The 26078-nt window shown below is 36.4% G+C and overlaps 1 protein-coding gene across 14 annotated transcripts in view; it reads right to left on the bottom strand.

Annotated features, from left to right (window-relative positions):
* ERC2 (ELKS/RAB6-interacting/CAST family member 2) overlaps positions 1-26078 on the bottom strand; it is a 402457-nt gene that overhangs the window by 240291 nt on the left and 136088 nt on the right. For 3 of the 14 annotated variants that reach the window (XM_026792408.2, XM_074549878.1, XM_074549881.1), the window contains 7 exons: positions 24619-24756; positions 19911-20051; positions 19236-19376; positions 15794-15829; positions 10733-10762; positions 9689-9882; positions 5939-5950 (listed from right to left, as the gene is read on the bottom strand). In XM_026792408.2, the coding sequence (XP_026648209.1) occupies positions 5939-5950; positions 9689-9882; positions 10733-10762; positions 15794-15829; positions 19236-19376; positions 19911-20051; positions 24619-24756 (692 nt within the window). Of the gene's footprint in view, positions 1-5938; positions 5951-9688; positions 9892-10732; positions 10763-15793; positions 15830-19235; positions 19377-19910; positions 20052-24618; positions 24757-26078 lie in introns of all 14 variants that reach the window. The other 11 variants (XM_074549882.1, XM_074549883.1, XM_074549884.1 and 8 more) reach the window with 8 other exon arrangements.

Below are 26078 nucleotides of genomic sequence, written 5' to 3'. Positions count from 1 at the left end.
AAGACATCTTTTAAAATCTCCTGATTCTTAGCTTTTATTTTTCTTTTGTTAGCTAATACAATTATCACACTGATAGCAAATAAAATGCCTTAAATGAATAAACAAAAGCAACTATCCCAATCATTAAGAAATCAATTAGTCTATTCAATTTAAACATTAAAATCAGAAATAGTCCTAAAATATTCCTTTAAAAAGCTGAAAGATTAATACAGATCACTACATAGGCACAGGGGAGTAAGGTGTTTTTAATGAAAACTTTTTAAGGGAGAAATAATAATTAAATAAATAAGTATTCCTTGGTTTTGTTAAACATACTCAAAAGAAAACAAGCAAAATTAAGATTTTTTTACACGTCTGCTGTTGGCCACATCACTTTGGAGGAATACTTCATCCCAAATGTCAAGGAATTCCCTTCTTTGCATATCTGACTAACCTATTGCCATCCTATAGGAAAAAAAATCCTGTATATCCTATCTCAGCATCGCCCTTCTTGCCCTCATAACTCCAAAGCAGAAAATCTAGCAGACTTTATTCCCTCTCTTCCTTTTCTCTTTAAAAGAACTACATTTTCCCCTCTCTCTTTCCCACAAAGGAGCAGGAGCAAGACTTCAACGCCCTTTACAATTGCTTAAACTCCTAACCTGTGTGACAACATAATCTATAACCTCACAAAATTTTTTTTTTACAACTGTGCTATTTAATCCTGTAACTAGAAAAAAATCTCTATTTTACAGTGACATAAAGGGAAGTAGTTCAGCTTCCTTAGCAGATCTATTATCATTTGGGATGAGAAAGCAAGCTCGAGTGGATGCCCCCTGGAGAGACAGGAAAATGTTATCAGCCTGTGCCTGGATCTCCCCTGCTGCCAGGAAGGCTAAAGGGACACTAAGACCTTCACACAGAAAAGAAGATTATGAAAACTGAGTAAAATTTTGATGCCTTTTGGGCACAAGAATTTGGAGGCAGGTAATTCTCTCCGGTTAACCTTGGCCAAACTGGTATAAAGATTAGGTATAGAGGTTTTCCACTATTTTCCACATGCCTGAGAAAATACTGTCACAATAAATTGGTATTATCTCTGCCTGCAGAAGGATGCTTGCTCCTCTTTCTGCCATTCACCTGATGCTGGAACTATGGCAAACCTTCATCACAGTTCATCTGCCCATCAGAACTGGCAGGCACCCCTCTGTGTTCTCTCCACAACTCTTTGATAGAAAGAACTGGAGACAAAATGACCAACATAAACATGGGATAAAAAAAGATCTAAACCAAGTAATATTAAAATAATTTTAAAATATCTAAAAAAAAATTCATTCCTATATCCCTAATTGTCCAGTTGAATGCATCATGACCAGAATCAGCAGCTAAATGAATTTTAGTATATTAAATGTTTTCATTACATTCCCAGCTCCTGTTACTGACAGGTTACATAGCTGTTTCAGTTCCACCCAAAGGAGCAGGCTTGTAGCCTGTAGGGCTCAAAAAAAAAAAAAAAACCTTCTTCCCATCCCCTTACACTCCCCCCACTTTTAAATCTCATCATTTCAATTGCCTGAAGGCTGGCTTCAGGTTTCTTCTTACTCATATTATGACCATTTTTCAGCAAGGCAATTGTTTTGCCCCCAAATGCACCACAAACCATCATTGTCCTGGGACAACTGAGAACTCTGCCTGGGAGAAATCAAGCGAGCGTCACAGAAGTCACTGAAACATTTCTCACCTCACAGGCAAAAATGTGGGAGGAAGGGTTTACCTAACACACACTCTGGGAAGTTTTCCAAAATCTTTATTTAAGAAGTGTTTAGTCTGACACGGTTCCCTCCGAAGCCCTGGAGAGATGCTGGAAATATCCACGTGAGGATAACGCATGAATGAAAGAGACGTACTAAAATCCTGTTCCAAACTATGGTTCATGTCACTCTGTTTCAAGGCAGATCTGCACTGCAACCACGGAAACTCCGACCCAGCACTGCTGTCTTCCTCAGCACATTCCTGCTGGATGACACTTTACATGAACATGTGTGAAATTCGTACCAGAAGACTCATCTGTCACACATCTCTCTCCTACACCCAGGATTGTCGTGCACTTTCTTCTGATGTTCTTCTTTTAAAAAAACCAAAAAGCACTGTTGATGACAGCACGCTAGATGAGAAGGATATTTGATCTGATTTAATATGGCAATTGCTTGCTCAGCTATTTTATTAGTTGAGACCATTAGCAGTAACTGCAACCAGTTACTGGAATTAATTTGTTGCCTGAAATTTGCAACCAAGAAGTTGCAGCCCTGCTACTGGTCCATCAGGTCCTTCCCAGCTGTAGTCCAGAAAAGCTTTTTTCTTCAAATTACCAAACTAACAAAGCATCTCCACACAAACAAACAAAAAACCCCAGAAAAAGCAGCTCCTGACTCTTTCCAGTTTTTCTCTGCATCCAACTGCTCCACAGCATGTCCAGCCCAGCCTGACAGCAATCAGGATCACACCTCCCCTGCAGCACTCCAAGTTTCACTGCAATTTCCTTCTGGATCAAATCTTTTGACTGCAACTCCTGGCTCACCCTAGAAGTTCTCAGGATCAATCCAGCCATTATCATCCAATGCATAAATCAAGCTTTCCATGCTTTTGTATAACTTCTTCAGACCTCCAAATAAATCAGGTATGATTCTTGTTTAGACATACAAATTTCCCCTTATTATAAATTCAGATCAGAGCACCATCACATTGCTCAGGCATGTTGCTCCTGCACTGGGAAAGCAAACAATGTGAGTGGAAGGAGTGGTTCCACCAACAGCCCAATTCCTAAATTTAGTACCCCTGTCTCTTTTCAGTAACAGCTTTTTAAGGGCAAGCTGTGCTATCTCACCAAGATTCTTCACCACACACCCTTCCACCGTGCACAGGGAATCCTGACAGCATTGAGCCCAGCAGTCACCAATAGCACCAGGGAGTGCTCTGGGGCAGATTTAGAGACATCTGCCCTCTAGATCCTGCCTCTGAGGAAAACTAATGGAGGCAGCACGTCTGGAGAAGCTTAAGAAATACTGATGTCCTCAATCAGGAATCATGAAAGGGAAGAGTAACAGCTCCTTTTGTTGTCTCTTTCCCAACACAGAGTTGTGGTGTCACATCCAACCAAATCCAAAGTTGATATTTTTCCTTCAGAAAGGTAGAGCTCTTATCTCCTCATATCCACTTCATTCTGCATAACCATTCACTCTGTGGAGTATTTACCCTCCAAATCAAATCTCAAAAAAAGCAAATCAAATTTTAAAATATCCTTGCTTATTTAAATAATTCCTTTCTATTTTAACCTTTGCATGGCTTTCAGCAAACTGAAAGGAAGAGTCCAGAACAAGGTTGACAAGTTCAGTAGTGAGTGGGATAAAATTGAACAGCAGTGCATCATCTTGTCCCAGGGCCCTGTTTGTATCTTTACTGTTCATCTTTATGATTTCAGCTAATTTTCTAATAAAATATTTCCCTTTCTTCCCTTAAATTAAAATACCAGAGAAATAAACTTTCTACTTTACTATTTCTTAAAAAATGAAATTTACAAAAGTTTAAAACCACACATAAAATCAGCTCAATCTATATAGTCTCATCTCAAAATGTCATCTCTTTCAAAATGTTTAAATGCTAAACATTGGTTCTGCATATGTAGCAAACAGACTAAAAGAGAATGACATGTCAGCAATCTGTCTGTTATCCAACGTGACAACTCTGTTTCTCACTCAGAATAACCAGTCTCTCAAAAGAGTAATGTACATCACAGATTCTCTCAGTTTTCAGTAGAACACTATCTCCATTTCTCCAGGGACATTATCTCTGAACAACATATCACTCTGCCCTTGGAACCATCAAACTGACATTTGACAAAACTGTGGACGGCTTGCAGGTTAAATTTAAAACTTCATTGAACCTCCCCTTGCACATCTCACTGAGCTCTGGCCTCCCATGGAAACAATTAGGAAGTCCAACATGAGAGCTGGTGGGAAACTTTCTAGCACTGGTCAATACAATTCACATGGAAAAAATATCCATCTCTTGCTTATCTGCAGGAAGAAAAGTTTGGGGAGTATCTAACCTGCTGTAACCAAAAGGTGTGGGGATGTCACTGTACTGATGGTTGTACTCAGGATATTTTCATCTTGTACAGGCAGGTGCACACGAGGGCATTATGCCAATATATTTGATATTCTTGTTTTTTCATGAGTATTAATAGCCTACCACGTTTTAAAACCAATGCAGCATTTTCCTAACCATAAAAATCTCCTAGGAGTATGGATGACTAAGATGACAGCTAAGAACATACGGATCAGCAGAAATTATGGAAATTAATAGATCTGTTTCTTAAATTAAGTTTTGACCTTAATGAAGATTCAAGCTGAGAAAACTTAACACTTCACTGAATACCCACAATAAATTCTAATCATACTCTACAACTTATCTGGGACTCCAGGGATGGAAGTTGGCAGGGTTATGCAGACAGTTTGCTTCAACAAGGTCAGTTGGCTTTTTAGGTCAATAAAACATAACAGAAATTGCACCTCCAACTGCTGAACAAATGTTTCTGCATACCGATCATTGAATTCCAGTGAAATCAACCATAATGACAACCACATAGCATAATACCTTTCTTTAGACTCTCTTGAGCTAGAGAGATTTTCAATCAATGTTGAATATGCTCTGATAGAAAAGCAAAGTGGTCACATTCAGAAAATTTCATCATGGCCAACTCCATAATAAATGCATTAATTTAACTTCTGGAAGAAAGAAAAGTTCTGAAACTTAATTGTTGAAGTATTTTCACAATCTGGGTGCAACAATTATCCCCTCAAGCACATAAAAATATACTTGAAGTTGATAGACAGTAAATTTAGCATTCATCCAATTCTTTACAGCAATCAATGAGCCCCAAATTTCAGAAACAAAACTCTTCATCTGGAAAGTAACTTGTGACTGTGACATGCACTAAAGATCATCAGAAGGAAAAAAAGTCTTGTCATCTTTTTGCAATGAGCCATCTTTAGTTGTGCAATTTGAAGACATTCCTGTCAGAGACTTCTCCGACATGTCTGAACTGTGAATTGTCCTTGGTCTTGACTCTCCCAAGAGAAAACATCAAAAAGATGTTTTAAGACTTTGCTAACTTACAATTTACAACCACCCATAAGCATGAGAAAGAAAATTAACACCAGGGCCTACTAAGAGAAAAAAAAGTCAACCAGATCCATTTTTGGTTCCAACAAGTACCACAAGGCAAGTAATACTTGAGAAGTTTACTCAGAAGCAGTGTGCAGAGACAAATGGCAGCTAAACTAATCTACAGCCTGGAAGAATTCGAAACACAGACCTGACTAGATGAGGTTACATCCAAACACAGCCTAAAAACACATACAGACAACTCCTGTACAGTTATGTGCTGGTCCAGAACCTGGCCAGCAAAACCAGCTACAAGGTTCTGAACCACTGCAACTCCTCATACTCTGTAGGCAGTAAAAGGGGCAATGCAAAGTATTAAGAATAAGTCTCTGATGTTCAGTATAAATCTCTCTGTATACAATTGCCACTGTTCATTCATTACCTGCTGGGTTGGGCTGTCTACCAAAAATTATTCCCAGTGTTAAACTTCCTAAAAAAAGATAACAAAAGCAAAACCAAAAGAAGAAAAAATTTCACAAAAAACAACATATGAATTGAATATGTTGCTAATAACCATTTTTTCTTGCAGGCATTCAAGAAAAAGATTCATTTACTGGAAAGTTTCTGGTCTAGAAATGAAATGACCAAAAACTTCACAATAGGGACAAGCAGAATAAAAACAACAAAATACAAACAGAAGTTAATAATGTGGGATCAAATCAACCAAATAAATGAAGCATCAATGAAAACCTTCATTGTGGAAGGAGGATTAAGTAGGAGAGCAGAAAATACTGACCTGGAAGTCAAGCTGGTTGGAGTAGGGATGAAAGCAGCAGTTTGGAGAAAAACAGATAGGGAGGAAGACAGCAAAAGAGAATAAAGGGAGGAACACATTAGTTCTTCAAAAATATAACAAGCAGATGTTATATTAGCAGATTATTAAAAAGAAAAAACAAAAAGAAAAGGAAAGAGAGGGGAAGGAAAAGCAGGAACTAAAATGAAATTTCTGCAGAGCTACATCCTTCCTGTGCACTGAAGAAAACAAACTTTAAATCAAAAGGGTATCTTGTTATTAGTGGACAGCAGAAAGACATCCATATTTATAACCATCCAGATTCCAAATTCATAAACACACCAAACAGAACAAATAAATTGGATGAATACTGGTAGCACTTTCTGCTGCACAAACATCTTGTCATATTCCACAAAGTCTTTCATGTCAACTGTCATAGACTGGTGACCCTCATTCCTCAGCTCTTCCAATTGCAGTCAAAGCAGCTGAACAATTTGGCAACTTCTTCAAAGATAATTAGAAGTTCACAAAGCACTGTAGCTAATAATCAAAGATGAAGATTTGACACCGCACCCCAACCCTGGAAATGCAGCCTTTTCCAATGCTGATAGCAAATTTTTAATTCAGTATGAAGAGAATTAATACTTCAGCTCTGAAAATACTCTGATTTTTGACAACTTTATTTGTTAAAAAAATACTTAACACAACTTTTTCTAAAACTAAGTCTAAAATAATCCCCACACAGCTAGACTAGTCCTTAAATCTGTCCCTGACACACAGCATTTTGTGCTTTTAAGAAAAGGAGCATACTCAACAACCATAAACATATGTTTTTCAAAATGCAATTATTCCACATACTGATGCTTTGTCTCTTGTGCAATGACTTGTCACTGCTGTGTAGACTTACCTTCATGAGAATTCAAATCCAAATTAATTCAGAATTAATTAATTGTAGTCTGAATACCGCAAGAGCTTGAATACACAGCTATAGTGTTATACATCCACTGCATATGAGAAGTGGATAACAGAAACAAAAAACTTCTTGTTTAAGAACAAACAGGTTTGTCTCATAGTTTAATATTTTTAAAAGGACTTTTATATTGTTGCAATCTTTGCTGAGAAGCTGCACTTCGCCAAGCAACTGACCAAGTACCTCACACGCCACTGGAGAAACATGGATCCAAGGTTTTGCAATCTTCACCATGCCGGCATCACTTGCTCACTCTTTTCAGTCTAAATTTACCAAGGCATAATTTATATTTTATTATATGCCAGTGCTTTTTTACTGAAATCACTCTTCTTTCCCTGCAGTGCTTATCCCTTCCCACGTTTACACAGAACAGGCGTCCCTACAGAGCTCTGTTTTGCCAGAGAAACAAAGCACTGTTGCTTAGACTCCTCCTGTGTCATGAGCACTTCATTCCTTCTACCAGCCCTCACTGCACCTGCTGCCAGCTTTAATTCAACTTCCAGGCAAATGACTGATGATAAGTACACAGCAGAGCTCTGCACAGAGTCCTGCCAGCACCTGATGACATTAATACCTTCCTATCCTTACTGCAGATATTTATTCTGACATATGAGGATTCACTCCTCATTATTTAGATCTCTGCTTCATTATTTAGATGGCTCATAATGACACAGCCATAAGCAAATTAACCCAATCTTTCTCTTCCTGAACTGTATCAAGGATTATCCTTAGTTTATATCAGGCAACCTAACTTCACAAACATGCATTTTATGCCACTGTATTTCACTTCATTTTGTGATTCAAACTCTCTACCATATTTCACAAACATACTTCTCATTCTAACACCATTAATAAAAGCTTTAAACAATACACTCCTTCAATCCTGACAGTTCTGTTTCAGCTGCAGCTCCCTCTCCTTGGTGAGGCTCTTGGCATTAAAACTTGAGCTGATCATTACCTTATCCAGTTTCATTTATATTATTAAAAAAATCCCACAAAAATAAAAAACAAAAAACCCTGAACCACATTTCCTTCATCAAGAAAAACAAAGAAAAACAGCAAGCTAAATTTAACAAAAGCACGTTATACATTAAATGTAATATCTTGCATTTGATTTTAAACTTTTTTTAATTATAAACAGATAAATTGTGATAACTTTTATTACAATTTTAAAATAGCTTAAGTATAGAAGAAGGAGTAGCTTCTCCTGTGTAGTAATAAGAAACTGTAAAAAAAAGTTAATATAGGGAGAGTAATTAAAGAAACAGACCAACATGATTTTATATGAGCAATATTATTAATCTGAAGTGATGACGCTCAGGAGTGTGATAGTTTCTGAGCCAAGAAAAATCACATTAAAATCAAAAGAATTACCATTCACATGAAAATTTCTTCATAACTATTAAAAATGTTCATCTGCCAAGTAGCACACACTTGTAAATGTAACTGCCCATACCTCAAAGCAGATATTTCTACCCCTGAGTATTTGACACTTCGTGTGTCAACACTTTCTGACTAGTAGAACGTTAATATTCTTCTCCTTGTTTTAATTTTTGTTTGAATTTCTAAATGATAACTTTATTACAACCATTTTTACCTTTCAAACTTATTTATACAAGCACACTTCATTATGTTGAAGAATTCCTATGAATATAACAAATATTGTGAGGATACCACAGCTTGCAATAGTCTATATCATCACTTCCTTAGAAATCTATGTTGATATATTTTGACAATTTATCTTGTTGCAATTATCTTGCAGTGTAAAGATGTTGGCACAGCAGTGAACGCGGATCCCAACAAGCTGTGAATTAATAAATGCTTTTTAATGTCACATTCGTTTTCCTACAGGACCCCAGAGATGCCCTTGCATATGAAGTTTGAGGAAATGTCAAATATATGCTAGAAGTCCATAGCAAAGTTTAACCACTCCATCACATTCTAAGTAAAGTCTGTGTTCACTCAGAAGTACCACATTATTTTCTGAGAAGTTATTTCAGGGTCAACACCCTCATCAGCAATAACAGACTAGAAATTGGTGCTCCTAAACTTCACTGCTAAGAGTATAACAAATTTGAAAAGAAAACAAATACAAAAATAGAAAACTCTCACCCATTACAGAATTCTCAGACAATAGGAACATTGTATGCTGACATTGCTGTACCAGTATCTCTGGACCACTTAGTTCCTTGTGTAAGAAGGTTCCAAGATCTATTTAATTACAAAGGGTATAAGACAAATCCCAAAACCCTCCTCTCTCCATTATGGAAAGCCTCAACAACCTTTCCAGACACAAGACAATCACTATCTCATAAACATCAGAAAATATTCTTTTGAAGCAAACAAAGACTATGGGAACACCAAGAAATAGAGCTATTATTAAATATTCATGAGATGGGTTAGAAATACTTACCAATACTTTTCAGGATCTCTGAGAATGACTGATGATGTTCACACTTGAAGAAACGTGGGGGCAGGTGATTCACCAGTTACTAAAAAGACAGGCTTGTTCCCCAACATTGTTTTCTGGGGGGTTGTTGTGCCTGTAAATTGCATGTGACCTTTCCTAAACATGCTTGTTTTATGAAAAGTATTAAAAATGTAAACCTTATTTTTTTCCAAAGTCAGCCAACAGGAGATATAGTTCTCAAGTAGCCCTTTTTTGTTCTTTTACACAGCATAACTAATATACTCTAAAAAACCTTACTCTGCTTGTAACCTCTGCTTCTGAAATGATCAAGTAAGCAAAAATGTTACTCAATGTAAGACAATACAAAAATTACCTTTCTAACTCAGCAATTTTCTTATCTTTGTCATTCTTCTCATTCTCTACTTCCTTGAGTATTTCTAGAAGTCTGTCAACCTCAGCCTGAGCTTTGCCACATTCTTCTCTATAGTACGAGGCCTCCTTGTCAAGCTGTTTCATTCTGTCTGCAAATTCTGGATTCATCCGTGCCTCCTCTTCAGCTTCATGAGCCTTCAGAATCAATATTTCAAAAAAGATAAGGGTGACAATAACTTAAATAGCTTTAAAAGCTTTACTTCTTCAGTCTCGGAGTTCAAGTTTACATTAAAAAGGATTATGGGTATTCCTGTCTGATGCATTATTAAAATAAAAAGAAAATTTCTACATAGTCAAATTCTATTGTCCTGAAAGGGGAGGGGATTTATTAAGGGGGGTTTTACATATTAAAGTGACCCCACTTTAAAGGTGCTTTTTCAAATTTAATAAAGACTCACCTTGTAATTCATTAAATTCACATTAAGTTTGGTGAGTTTTGACTATATAGGCAATTTCTTAACAAATTATATCCTCTTTCCCTATACAGAAACACAGACATTTTGTCCATGTATAAATATACAAACACAGATACATATATATACATATTGTATACATCTGTATCACCAGATGCCTCAAATGCAGTTTGATACAAAGAATTTAAAGGAAAGAAACTGTTTTTAATGCAGCGGTGATTTTAAAAGATAAACCAATAAACTAAAGAAACTGATTTCAGCAGACATCCTACCCAATAATCCTTTTTAGCTTGCCATTAATACTTAACCTGAAACACCAGAGGAACAAGCCCATTGGTGAAAACAGCACAAACCTGGCAAACACATGCATGGATGGGTGGGAGTTCCACAGACAAGAGAGAGAGCAATGAAAACAACAACAGTGCAGAGCCCAGGCCAGCTCCCATCAAACCTAATGGCAAAAGCCCAATTAACTTCAATGGGAGCACGACCTGGCACCGAGTGCTTTCAACTGTTGGCTGCAATAATCACAGACAGATGGAAACAACGATGCACTGCAATGCTTAGCCTACCCCTTGCTTCCCATTATTCCTAATTGGCATCTTGAAAGAGAAGGCAAGGAAAAAAGAAGTAGTTTAAGGCAGTGCACATTAAACATAGAAAATTCAGGTAACATACAGGATTTTTACAGAAATTCATGGTACTTAGAACTGAAGGTCCTCCAACTATCTTAGTACGCAGAGAAGACATGGACTTACTTATCCTTCTTAATTTCAGGGAATGGACAATGCAAGCAAGCAATGAAAGAAATGCAGATCAAAATGAAGCATGCATGTTTGGGGAAGAATATAAACTACAGATACTAGAAGGTCCATATTCTTTGCAATGGTTTTCTGCATAAATGAAGAACAAGTCTGAGTTTACTCTAAATACAACAAAAAATTGAAATTAGTAGGGAAAAACTTAGATGGTTTGCATGTAACATATCATTTAAGCATGAGGATAATAAGAAAAAGATAGGAGATTTAAAGTGTTATTTATCCTGCTTGGAGGTTTTTACTCAGAAGAAATAGAAGGCAAGGGAATGACATGAGGAGCCTAATAAACCTACTGGCCTTGCTCTTCAAAAATCTCTGATTTGGTACATGCTCCAGTCCTGAATTCCATTCCATAGGACTTTTTTTAACCCAGACTCATTTCAAGGCAACACTCAAGGAGTATCTTGATTTTACCATTTGAGTGAGATGTCAGCAACAGATTCCTTTTCAGGTTCATAATCTTCCTTAATAATAAAGTTGGATTTCTTTTATACCAGTTGTTAATTGTATCAAGAAATTTACTTTCAACTAGCCTTGTAATTTTTGAAGTCAATTTAATATTCAGACTCAAGGCCAGTTATCTGAGAACACACTTTTATTGTCCATCAACCCTATTACAATACAATACACTTCAGCATTATGTAATTTTGCAAGGAATAATTTAATTCCATAGGTAAATTCACTCTAGAAAAAGAAATACTACCCAAATCCCACCTTCAAGATACTAAGAAACTTATGCAAAAAGCATATTGTTCCCTATTCTTCAGATTTCTCCTCCTCTCCCAAGGGTAAATCCAGAATTTCAGAGCTCCTCTCTAAAGCCTATTGCTCTTTCATGCAACTCCCTGCCACCTTTCTTTCCCTTTACTTTGGCACAAAATTCATTATATACCAGCCTTTCTTCCATCATTTCATAGAGAGAATACCCACCTTCCTTCCTCTAACCAGTCTTCACTTTAGCATTAAGCATCAGCTTCAGCCCAGATTTTTTCCCCATGTACCTCTACCCTTCTCTTACCCCAGAGCAAGAAGCAATGCAGATGAGGGAGAGAAGCCTGTCTCTTTTTTTTTGTTTCATTGCCACACTGCACTTGCTACAAGGAAAATGCATAACTGGGCAAGGACACGATAGGATCACCAGTGCAGAGGTGCCAAATCTTCTACTGCTATGGGTATTCCTGACACACAGCAGCTCAGAAATGTACTGAAAAAATTACCTACTGCACAAAGGATAAGCAAATCACCACCTGAAATAATAAATGTATTCCTCACTTTAGATCTTTAAATCTTTGCTCAACAGAATGTTAAGGAAATCAACATAAAGGTGCAAAAGTATTTTCAGTTTTTGTTTTCTGTGGTACTCATGCAATTCTGTATTTGTGGCATGTGTTTTTGGAAAATTCTGCAGCTACAAACTGGGTCACTGCATTTCCCCAACATGAAATGGAACTCTGAAGAGATGATTAAATGTGATTAAGCATCCAACCAATGTCACACATAAACCAATGTAAGCATAAAGTTACTACAAGGTTGGTCGTAAAAAAAAATAATCTAAAAAAAATAAAGCCCGTATTGCAAACCACCAATTGATCTGATTGCCTCTACTTTTCAAAGCACTCAGAGAATCTTTTTTGGAATATTGTGATGAACCAGATTTCTATTGCCCAAATGAAGAAGTAAAGTTAGTTAAAAAGGGAAAGCAAGAACAAAAAAACAATTTTTACTAAGAGCTTTCTGCAGGTGGTACTTTAACCTACAATTCCCTTTAAGGGACTCTTCACATTGTAAACAAAGCTGCTGATACTAGAAAAGAGCAAAACACAATCCATCTGACATGGCCAGGACAAAGGCACAGAATTACTTATAAGGCCCCATTTTATTTTATGGCTTTGAAAGATGTGTTTGGATCTGAACTAGGCACCTTTCTGCATTTGCTGTGTACAGATCAGGGGTGATTTGTTGACAGATGGAACTTGACTCTTGAGGTCAAACAGTAGGCCCAAAGGAGTTAAAAGGCAGCTCAGTTGATATTGACCCTGCTCCTGCCAGGACAGGGCAGATTTCTTCAGCTTTTTTTAGGCTGTAGACTGAACTGCTGGATCTAGTTCTAGACAGAAGCTGCATTAATCACATGAATCAGAAAGTCTCTGCCTATTTCCGCTGTCATCTCCTTTTTCTGTTTAGTTTCTGTCCCCTGCTTACTCCCTAAGTTCTTTGTTACCTTGGAAAACACATTTTCTGTTTCTGTGGGGCTTTTATGGTAGGAGGGACTGGTCCATGTGTACTTTTCAGCTTTTTTAAATCTGTATCTGCAAATGATAACCCTTGTGTGTACAGATTAGGTTAATTTCAAACTAATTCACTCACTTTATGATGATTTTCCTCCCAATAATATGACTGTGATATTGTATGTTATTTTTACAACTGAGTAAAAATAGCATATCGCTCTACTACCATTAGAATGTCACAAATTTTTACATTAATTATACATCTGTTCTCATCTTTGCTTCATAAGCACTGCAAATGGTTTAGAAGAAAAGTAACATTTCCTTATGTAAACCACAAATTTCCTACAGAAATATCATAACAGTGTGGCACAGACATGCAACATGAATTATTTAGGCTATTAAAGTCTTATGCTACAGACATGCATGTATTACTCTGCATAATAGAAATGGAGGGATAGATAAGTATTTCATTTTTAAAGCTTCAGACACAAAAATACACAAAAATCAAGTGGGTACTTAAAATTTAAAAAAAAAGAAAAGGAACAGCAGAATTTACATGCAATGTATTTATTACTTTGTAAGATCCTTCAAATTTTATTACTTTCAAGAATGAATGGGGAAAAAAGATTCCTGTCACACAAATTTTCTTGTCTCCTTAAAACTCAGGAGGTTTTCATTTAACTTTAGGGGCTGCTCTAAGTAATTTATAGTGTATTCTGCAAGTAGTTTAAATTTTAATCTGACATTTCTCTTATAGAAGATCTTGGAAAATTTAGTCTTTAATATTCAGAAAAAGGTTCACCTGAACTCCATCCTCAGTACAGCATGATATTTAAATAATAGGACAAAGGCAATAATGTAATTTCTTATAATCAATTTTGCACAAAATCTCATTGGGCATTTCAAAAAGTTCACCTTTAAAGCGTGAAGAAATGTATTCCAATTCTATTTACTACTTATTCTCATATATGTAGGAGAAGAAAGAAGGTGAGCAAGAGGAGTTTATTTTAAAACATCATCTTGTGGGTACAGTATGATTTCTGCCTGGTGCCAAAGGAAAAGGATCTTGCATCCATTGCTTTGCAACTTCCAACAGGCTGTCCATTTAAAAATTAACCACATAAAGGCAGAAAAAGCAGTTAAAAAAAGGACTGACTTTGGAATGCTGCACACAAAAAGATTAGAAAGTCACAAATGAATTCTACACAGCAGAATCACTAATATTGATCTAATGACTGGCCAGTATTTACGAAAACCAAGCTAAAAGCCAACAGTAAAAAGACTCCAGTCTGAAAAGACAAGCACAGGAGCAGTGCAAATGACATGAACAGAAACAGAACGACCACAAAAGTGATCCAAGATGATACAGAAAAAAAGGGTTTTATCATTGAAAAAGACAAGCTCTTTCTCCAGCACTGTGCCAGAAGGTAGAGGTGATAATATCTTAGGCTATTGTGCTACAATTTATGACTAAATTCTAAACAAGGTAACCAATAACTCCAAAAGTAAATAGAGCAGATTGTGCGGGAATCTCTTTTCCCATACACAAGTCATGACATATCCATGACATGGCTGGAGCTACAAAACCTAACCATAACAGATGGATTCCAAAGCTGGAATCCTGGTCCATGGACATCCATGGCAAAGCTCCCACTGACTCCAGTGATGGCAATTCCTCCTCCAATGTGCAGTATCACATTACTTAAGCTACAAACCCACTTCTTCTATATATACACTCTCCAAATTACATAGTAATTCTGACTAGGATTACTATGTAAACTATAACTTTTAAATGGCTCTTACAGTTACATCATTTTTCTGTCCTGTGATGCTCACAGCACATTAAAGGGAACAGTCTCAGCCAAAAAGATGGAAACTACTCTCTGCAGGGAAAAGGTTTGTTGCTGCTCTTCCTCAAATTGAAGGAATCAAGTTAAAAGAGATATGGTGCAATTACAGCAGGCATTTGTGAGAATATTAATGGTAAAGAAGCCAAAGCAATACTCTGCTTTTGCACTTTTGCAAAGACTGCCTTTTGCATTTATCATTTTATATTTCACTATTTTCTTCACTTAATTACAAGTTTCCATGTTCCTAATGTGTGTATGCTAAATGTATACACTCTTTCATGAGTAGAATTAATCTATTTTAGTCATATGGACTTTTGAAAATACTGCCAGTCATTTCCTAGATATTATTATTCATCTAATTAACTCAGTCACTAAAGATAAACTGAATAAATTAGGAGTTATAGAAGTTTGAAGGATCAAATAAAGTACTGTACAAGGAGGAATTAAAAAGCAAAGCAAAAGGAAAAAAAAATTCTGCATGCATTTTCTAATGGAGAAGTTGAGGACCTAAAGGACGTTTGTTTTCTCAGAAACACAATATGTACCTATTTATTACATTTTGGATTCTTAAACAGGCCTTCAAGTCCACAAAGTTCATTTATTTGGATATAATGGATACAGCAGAGTGAGCACCAGGAGTGTTCTGCAAAGCTCCACAGAGGAAGAGCACAACACAGTAAGGGAATGGATCCTCATGCTTCCATATGTTACAGCGGGCATTTTAAACATGAACTTACTGGATTGTACATCTGATTGAACAACTGCTCAGCTTGCTACATTGCAAAGTTGGTAGGGAGTGAAGCACAGACAGGAAAAGAAGGAAAGATCCAGGAAAACAGCATTAGCTCAACAAAACCAGTGCATTTGCACAGAAGAACATGTTATTAAAAAAAATTCAAAAGAAAAAAAAAGTAGAAATTTAAGATTCTAAACATTCCTTGGTGAAAGTGAGAGGCACTGGGGAAACATAAATGTTGACTTTGGCTCCTAAAAAAGAATAGCTGGAGTAAGAAACTTAAGGTTTGTGTTACTTTCCCTTTCTCAAGTTAAATAACCCATGAAATAAAGAGAGGTGTCCACTTTTGATGATACATTAAGTGCTGGTCTCAAGCAATGAATCACGAGAAGTGCTTTTGGCTGAGGCTGCAATTTATCACCAAAGCTTCAAAGACAGTAATAATAAAAGATTAATTAAACAGTATCATTAAATTTATTACTTTCCTTTCGTTTAATACAATACTGAATTTTCTATGCAGAATGACTTTCAAACAGTACAGCTTGGCAAACAGTACTTTAGCAACTGCAAATATGTCAGTAAGCAAGTAAATTTAAGATAATGGAAAACAACAAAAGGAGGAAATTCTGGAGTGGATAATAAAGATTATATATACACACATATATATAAAACACTTTGCTACCTATTTGGTAATTCTGCTGTTCTTTCACAAGTAGCAATACAAAGTAAGTCAACAAAAATCTACGGAATTTTGGGAAAAAAGCATTGACCATTCTCTGGTATTGAGAATTATTTCTTTTAAAATTTTTTATGTATTTCAATCTATAATATTTGTCACAAAATGTCCAATAAGCATGTCTATATTTTAAAGCATTACTTTTTATACCAAAATATAGCACAGTCACATAAATAATTACTTTGTACAAATATCCTCTTCATTGTTTTTGAAATGTGCCTACTGTGTGAAATCATGGGTTTAGAATCAGCATATTTCTTCTTGTCAAAATGTAAAAAAATCCAATTATGCAGTTCTAAAAAATATCTGGATCTAATCAGATCCAATAAAATCCATCTTTATTATCAATAAATGAATCCTATTGTCTCCAAAAAAACAGAAGGGAGGGAAAGCTGGGGAGGAGAAACTCCAGAAGTTGCTTTGGTGTTTTTTATTTACAATTTCAGTTTAGACTTGCCCCTTGTGCACACTTTCCTTCGACATAGCACTTACCACCATTAGTGCTCATGCAAAACTAACTCCCAGCAAGCGTGCACAGAGTACTACCTACATATTTCTTAGTTTAACTTGCTAAAACTTATAAATCAACATTGAACTATAATTATTTTACAGCAGCCTAACAAAGTACTTCCTCCATGATATTTTTAGAGAGGAGTACTGTGTAAAGCTACTTGGAATTTTTTCAGGTAGACAGCCCCTTGGAGTGGGTTTGGAAAGAGAAGCCAACTGCCAGATGCCTCTGCTCCGGCAGGGGTTGATGCTCACACGTGAGCACACCCACGGGACACGTGGGCTCATTTATGACCCTGCTGCTGTCCCCTCCTCCTCTGAGCCAGACATGTGCAAGAGTGACCCAGGTTTCTGTTTCACTCACTTTCCTGAGGAGTGAGAACACGGGGCAGGTATTTTTCTGGGGACCAATTACTTTTAACGCAGGGTATTTACAGGTTTGAACATAAAGTATTTCATTAAAGAAAATGTGAATTGAAAATGACTGTTTGGAGTCTACTGTCATTAACAGTCACTGTTTCTGTTCAATTAAGCATGCCCAGAAAGGAGGTTGTAACTGCATTTTATTGTGGAAATACCTGGTCTCATACAAATGGTGGGTGAATTTCCATTGGGGCTTTATGCTGCATTTATGATATAATAAAACTATTATGTTTTCAACGTTCATTCAATAATTTTTTGTATTTATACACAAGAAACATGCTCCCTTTTTATATAAAAGACATCCCAGACACTCTCTGACTTTTCTAAGTGCTTGTTTTTCCATTACTCTATGATGTGTTTAAATGTACAGTCATAAACAATTGACTTAGGATTTCAAGTCCTTCAAGAGGATTTTGATGAGGGGTTTTTAAGTGATCTGTGCTTCCAGGGCTCTTTTAACTATCTTTTTTTAATGAAGAAAAAAATACATGTCAGATGGTAATGAAATATCTGTTGAAGTGGAGTGCAAAGCAAACAACCATTTATTCTAACAAACTAAAGCAAACTAAATTACTTCCCAGATAAACCTTTTTTTGGAGACTTTAATTCTACCATCAATAGCATTTTTAAGGTATCGGACATTTAAATTGTTTGTGTTTCCATTTGTATATGTTTATTGAAAAAAGCTTCCCTTCCTCTCAACTACAGATCTAATGCAGGCACCTACTTGCACATATTCATTCTGAATTAAGACAGAATACAAGTATAAGGTTTACACGCTGGTATCCTTTATAATTTGCAATACCTTCTTCACAGGTCAGGCTATTGAAACAATGCTTAATCTGAGCAGGATACTACTCAACCTGGGTAAAAAGAGTGTCAGAATATTATGCTAACAGTGATAACATTCACAGAACAAATATTAATTACTAGAAAATGAAAAACTATACCAATATTAAAAAAAAAAAAAACAAAAACAACACTTGATGTACACTTAGTCATGAATTGCAGAAGGCAAACGTAATGCCTGACCCCATCAAATACGTAATGAGAACAATGAGAGCAGACATTACTACAACACAGAGAAAGGTCAAAGAAACAATGGTATCAAAACACTTGCAAATCATTTAAGCAAAATCTAGTTTATTGCAGCAATTTAAGTAAAACCATGTAATAAAATACAGGGTTTGTACGTTTTCCTTTAAATGCTTGCTTCCACTTCTTGCTGAAGAGAAATACTGAATTGCCAGCTGATATAAACTTTTGAATATTTTGCTTAATTATCACAAACATGTATTCACCAACAAAGCCAAAAATACATCAAAATAAAACCTAGCTATAGTTTTCATTTTAGAAGCTGATTTTAGTTGAATTTTAATTAGGAATTCCAGCATTTCTTAGACAGGCTTTTATTTTTTTTTCCTCATCCTGCAAACATTTCAGTTTACTTCTAAAAGTAGTGTTAATTCACACACATAAATTGCTGGTTTGATAGTTCCTTTCTGCCCTTTTTCTTCCATCTCAGTTCATCTATTTGTTGCAGCTTCTCAGAATTCCCTCATAGAGCTACTGAGGACAATTTCTGAGGCTCACTAGTGGCTTTGGTACAAACCTCTTGAGAAAAAGCAGTACTTGATGCAAGCATCAGCAAACAGCATAAGATGGGTAGATTCTAGATTTACTCCAGAAGAGTAAATAAGCTCATCATTTCAAAATGAAGGTATGGGATGCTGATTTTTGTTTTGCTGTTTGTTTGTTTTAAGATGGAACTTACCTTTTTCAACTGTGCTTCCAACTTACTACACTCTTCTTTCTTTTGTTCTATGGCTATTTCTAAAGACTTAAGTTTGGAGTCTCTTTTCAGCCCTGCTGATGCCAATGAAGATGCATGTTCTTTGAGATCGATTAAACTAGACTGGAAAACGACCAAGAGTAAAAAGTTAATTCCTAGTCACCAGGATACTAACTCATTGCCAACTTAGCAATCACTTGGATCCTGCTCCCCCTCCCCCAAAAAGAACTGACTCAAAGATAAGCATTGATAGCAAAAGACACCATTTTGTGCATACAACTGGAACCACAGGAGCTGGCATGCACTGAAACAAACATTCATAGTACAGACAAGCTCATCATATTCTGGAGGTACAAACACACTGAAAACCATTTCTCCAACTGACAAACAAAAACAGGAGCAGCAATTGAATATTTGAGCCTAGTGGAAGCTTAGGTAAAGGACAAAGAGATAACGATGCACAACTATGTAAAAACTGAAGCAATATTTTATGTACAAATATGGACTGTGAAGAATGCTTAAGAAAACAGCAATTCTGAAGCTGAACACTGAAGTGACAGAATTTCAGTACTTGACACAACTCAAGAGTAATCCTATGCACTTTCTTTCATCATAATGACATAGATAGAAGGGCAGAGCTTACAATAAAAGACTGACCTCTTTTTCTGTCAGCTCAGCTTGTAAAGCATTAACCTTCTCCTTCAGGTCCTTGTTTTCTTTTTTATAAGATTCAATTTCTTCAAGTCTTTCCCTGTCATCTCGATCCCTTTGCTCCTTCAGACGCTCTATTATTCTTTCCTAACAAGGGAAAGAATTGCAAACCAGAGAAGTTGGAAATAATTTTAAGAAAAGACAGCATTAAGTTTGTTTGCATTATGTAGCACTTATTAAAAAAAACTTGCAGAAGCAGAGGATGATTGAGTTAATGGCATTAAAGTCAATGCAAGATTACTCTAGATTTCAAAATCATAAGATCAAGTTTAAATATTTGATAAGAGTAACACAGTACAGGAAATTCATTAAAGATCTATACTGATACAAGTATGTTTAGTTTTGTGATAGATGTGGAAAGATATTCACTTCAGTAATGTATTTCCTGTGTTCATAATTGATTGAAGTCTTGAAAACAAGTTCAAAACAAGCCATGAATAGTCTCCTCAGAGGACATAACCAGTTTACTCAGCTTCAATTTTGTTATTACTCTACAGTGCTTGCAATAAGATGCCAAAGTTCCAGATCTATCAGCCACTTGCTATCAGTAACTTAGAGTTTACACATATTATATTTTGAGATGTCAAAAAAACAGTTGTCCAAGACACAGAAAATGTACCCTAAACTAATTAAGAAACCCAAAGGAAGATTTTTCTCTAATTAATAGTAACCTTACAGGCATTTAAACTCAGCCATGTTTCTGCATATTTTGCTGATCTCCAATAACTATTTCAAGGTTTGCTGACAATCACCAGCCATTGATTGGATGACTAATTCAAAGGGTGAAATGGAAAAGCAAACACAGTAGTATGGTTTCGTTAAGCTCTGATTATGTTCTACAAAATCACATTTCATCAATATTTGGAGGATGCAAACACCAATCAGAGAGAAATACTCGGGTAGAACGAAATAAGCACTAGAAGTGCATTCCAATTGGGAGCAGGTCTTTAAGCAGAGTATCAGAAGAACCACTGGGATCACTGGATGGTGGCAGTCAGGGGGCAGAGAAGTAACATAATTTAGGTCCCGCAGTTGGCTCAGGGCAATGCCAGGCTGGGCAGACAACAGACAGAGCAGCCCAGAGGAGGAGGACTTGGCTGTGTACAGTGACAAAAAGCTCAACCTGACTCAGCCAGGAGCACTCAGAGCGCAGAGCACCGCCTGTGCTCCTGGGCTGCATCCAAAGCAGCGTGGCCAGCAGGGCGGGGAGGTGACTCTGCCCCCCTGCCCTGCTGACACCCAGCTGGGGGAGAACTGCTCCAGCTCTGCGGCCCCACACAAGGACACAGAGGTGAAACAACCTGGTCTAATGGAAGGTGTCCCCGCCCACAGCAAGGGGATTGGAACTAGGTGATGATCTTTAACATCCTTCCAATCTAAACTCATGACACTAAATAACTTCAGGTTTAATCCTAATAACAAACAATGTAAATTCTTAATAGTTTGAACATTAATATTAAAGACGCCAGCCTCCATAAAGTAGAATAGTTTAAAAATCATAAACATTCAGATTCCACCTGGTTATAGTCAGAATTAATTTTTTACCAATTCCTTCTTGAAGATTTATTTACCCAAATGATTTTTTCATCTACAACAAATTAAACATAACACTATTTCATCTTTTTAATGAACAGTGTATTTTGTTCTCAGTCAATCACAAAAGAAGACTAATTTATCTGTCAGCTGCATAAGGCTAAATGTCAAAAGCGTGTTAAAAGGCCCTAATAAACCATGTTTTGCTTGATTAACAGCTAACTTGCAGAAATCCCAACAATGTGTTCTTGTTTCAGTCTTGTTTGCATTGGGCAGCTTTCCTTATGCACTAATCTGGGACCTCACAGGTCTAATCTATTTGCACTTTATCACAGAAGCAGGAACTGAATTGCCCCAGCATATAGCTCCATTATCAGACATACTCCATTGCTTATCTGCTGTATGCTGCTACAGTAGGACCAACTTTATAAATATCAGCTTCATGAAAGCAACCTCTTGAGCTGCTTTGGGCCAGTCCAAGAGCTGAGATATTCTTTGAAAAGTTTCTTGTTATAACATCAAGGCAGCTGATAGCACTTTTGCACAGTCTGATTTTCAAACCTTTTTTTTCTTTTTTTAATTGCAATATAATCCTTATTATTGCTGCCACAAATTTTCAGTGCTTAGAGGCTCTGAAATTAGAGATAAATAGCTGAATGAATGTTTTGCAGCCTAGTTCCAAAATGAACTCAAATGCAACTGAAGTTGATTTGTTTCTGCTTCCTGACAAGAGGAAAAATCACACCAGCAATATCATCAGAAAAAGTATAAGATTAAAAGAGAGAAAATTTGACATGGTTTTATTATGTCTACATCAATTTCTCATTTAGTGTTCCCAAGATACCTAACCACTAAATACAAAAGAAAATCAAGAGACAGATACTTGGAAAATCTATTTCCATAAAGAATAAGGAGACACATTTTCTAATTCAGAGCCAAAATCTTAATCTGTGTATTTTAAAGAAAACTGCAGGAACACATTTGAGTTTTGGACTTTAAAAACAGCTTTATAATTCATTAATATCATATGATCATGTTTTCATTTGTTCGTTTCTTCCTGTAGATGCTAAGAAAAGCACTTCTATCAGATTCCAGTAAATTGTGGTTAGCTAAACTTGTATGAATAAATTTTATTTCTATTTAAAAAGAGCTTCCCATGACAGTTCTGAAGTATTTTATTCATTATTTTTTAATTAAAATTCTAAAAACTATTGAATGGACAAAGAATTAATTTAATGCAAAAAACAGCCTAATCTCAGAGTACAAACACAAAATTATATAGTTGAAAATGTCTGATACAATGTCTAGAAAGAAAAAGCATGCAAACAAAATGGAAACCAGGTATTCTTAAATGAAAGCATCATCCTTTCTTGACAGCATTACATGCTGAATTGATAAAAGCACTTACATTGATGCACTTGCTAATAAACAACTCACTAAGGGTTCCCGTATTGTCCCACTTGGACAAACCTCTATCCCAGATTTCTAGCAGTATTCCCAATGGAAATATTTAGTAACTACTGATAAAGTCTGTAGGTCAGAAGAATGCTGCTGCATAAGAAATTTACTGAGAGCAGTCAGGAGGAATTGGGAAGCTGGACAGAGAAAGGAATGAGGCACATGTGTAAACAGACACTGTCAAAGTATTTAGCTGCCAGAAGACAGAAGAAAGCCAGGTGTAATTGTCCATTTGGAATTTCTACAGGATGGCAACTGGCTTCTTTCAGTGTGTAACTTCATCCCAGAAATCAGCCCTGACTTCAAAAAATCAGCCCTTCCTTGTGTGGTCTTCAAGGGACTTACAATGGAAAAGAAATTGAGGGTGATTTCCCTGTACAACAATCAAAATCCTACAGAGAGATGCATTTACCTTGGAAACTTTCTCCTCATTGTGGCTCATGCTCCCAGATCAAGCACCCCATTGTTCAAAGCTAATCTCAATCCTAATTCGGCAGTGGTGCTTGCCTCCTACTCCTATGCAAGTCACTCTGCTTCCCAAAGGAGTGTTTTAAAAAACCCTCAGCTGCCTCTATGGGCATTCTGGGAAAGTGACTAATCCAGAAAAGATAGTTTACAAGGAGAGAAAACAGATTAAAAAGTACTTTCTGTTATTTTTTTATTAACATACTGTGAAATTGATGAACACTGTGTCCAGATTAGCAGTGAAAGATTACAGAAATGTATAATTTTTTTGTATAAATAAATGCTTATCCACATGGCTCAATACCAATAAGAACTTTTTTCACTGTTGTTGACCAAGCAAATGCAAGAAAATCAATTAAACACACAAGAAATAAAACATCTGACATGAACATTGTATGTGTCAGTGCCAACACCACAGCAGCATTTTCGAGTCATATGCAGTCATAAGTACCTTCATAGGATTACACACATATTACTTTACTGTTCACATTTGAGTAGTATATATTAAGATCTGTGAGCTGAAAAACGTGGGTATTTGTACTAATTTTTTTGGCATATAAATTCACTTGCATTACCTCGTATTCAAAGTGAACTGAAAGAAGAAACCTGACCTCACTGAAACTGGTAGGAATTTTGCCACTAATTTAAACAGTCCAGATTTATCCCTTCTCCTAGGTATTTTCAAATTAAAGGCATAGACTTTGTAAAGGAAAAAAAAAGGAATGCTCAATATTTTTTTTTAATGAAACAGTTTCCCTTAAAAATGAAGTATAGGAAGCCAATAGTGTTCACAGCAAGCCAAGGCTGTGCCAACTGTTAATGGGAAAAATAACAGGATAATCAAGATCACAAAGACAGAAAAATGCCCAAAATTCTACCTTCTTAAAGTCAGGCGTCCAATGCCTTTCAGTTCTTTCAGGGAATAACCACTCACCCCATTGACTAAGGCAAAATCTTCCCATATCCTGGGCCATTTTCTCCATAAGCATTCAAAGGGCATCACTCCCTCCCCTCCAAGTTCTGTGTCAGTTCATCCCCTCACAGTCACTCCTGCTCATCCTACCACAACAGGGCCACCTGCTTCCCTGACAAGGCCCCCAGCCTTTGGGAGAGCTGTCAGGCCAACTCAGAAGCACATTTTCTGCACACACTTCACCCACAAGAGCAGCACATAAAGGTTTTCAAGAGAAAACTTTACCTTTTCTGATAGGGCTTCCTCTAAGGTTGCCAGTGCTGTGTCTGTATTACTGGAATCTGTCTGCAGTGACTTCACTCTGTCTTTCAGATTAGTTAGTTGTTTGTCTTTGTCCCTAAGTTGCTCCTGTAGATTTTCAATCTGTGAATAAAAACATTACAATAATCATCAACCTTGTCATAGCATTCCAAGAGGGACCTGGGTGCTGAGTGCCTACACATCACACGTATGATACACAAGCCTCATTATACTGCCAGGTGTGTAACTGCTATATCATCAACAGTTTTAAACTTCAGTTCTTTCTATTTTGTTTTCTTTTGCTGAAGAACTATAATTTTCCAATAAAGTAAAGGAAAAATCTCACTGCAGTTAGGTATTTTATTATTTAAATATTTTCTGATATTAATCACTCTAGTTTAAGGTACTGCGTTATCTCAGTAATTCAAAGTATGTCTGGAATTACCCCTTTAGTATATTCTAGTTCAATAAGAAGGACCAAAAAAGGGTGAGGCAAACCAACTTGAGTGAGCCTTAAAATGAGGAAGAAGAAAGATTATAACCTGCCTATCTAAAAATCTCTTCTTCCACGATGCCTTGCTGTAAGGAAAACTAAGCTGGGCAGAGATCAGGATCTTTGTTCTTCAAAAGGCCAAACCCACAAACAACCAAACAAAAAATCTCAAGGGGCACCACTTCCATTCACTTTCTTCACCTCTGTGAATATTTCAAGCATGTCACTCTATTTTGGATATTTAACTTAAAAAAACTTATATAAAACTGGTTCCTCATCTAGAAAGTATTTGAACATATTGCTCAAGTACCTATAGGCACACTGTCTTGATTTATAGTGGTTAATTCAGGAAGAGTTAAATCACAAAGGTTTTGCACAAGAAGTTGTCCACAAAGCAATGTGGAAGCAAATGTGAATAAAAGCACTCAGCTGCTGATTGTGATGGCAATCCCCTTCTGTGGCTGGAAGGCACTGTGACCTCTGGGCAGAACACAGGGGGGTGTGTTGTGTCAGATGTGTAAAATTTCATTAATTGTCTGTTGGAAGAATTCCCCTCCCTCCATCCTGCATTCTCAGTGCCATTCATTATTATGCACCAACTGGCAAAAACCCAAGATTTGTTACTTAAGACTTCGTACAAACAAATAGTAACAAGAAAATTAACTGGTCTGTTATTTTAGTATGCCACTTCAGATAATATAAGAAAATATGCCAAAATCCATGAAGTATCATTTGCTCAAAACTGGTTTTAAATACGTTGTCAACATTAGACAAATTATTACTGTCAACAGATATTCAAACTCTTACTTTCATCAGTGATTTTTTTCAGTTTGGATCACGTTCTCTTGCTACTGAAATGAACTCAGTTTTCCTGTTCATTTTATAATGATTTCTTTTTTTCACATAGCCAATATCTTTCCATTTAAAGAAACTTAGAGTTTAAAGAGAAGCA

Source organism: Zonotrichia albicollis, chromosome 12 (assembly GCF_047830755.1).
Source record: "Zonotrichia albicollis isolate bZonAlb1 chromosome 12, bZonAlb1.hap1, whole genome shotgun sequence".
Taxonomy (NCBI): Eukaryota; Metazoa; Chordata; class Aves; order Passeriformes; family Passerellidae; genus Zonotrichia; species Zonotrichia albicollis.
The sequence above is the reverse complement of the archived record's forward strand: the minus strand, read 5'-3'. Positions and strand labels throughout refer to the sequence as shown.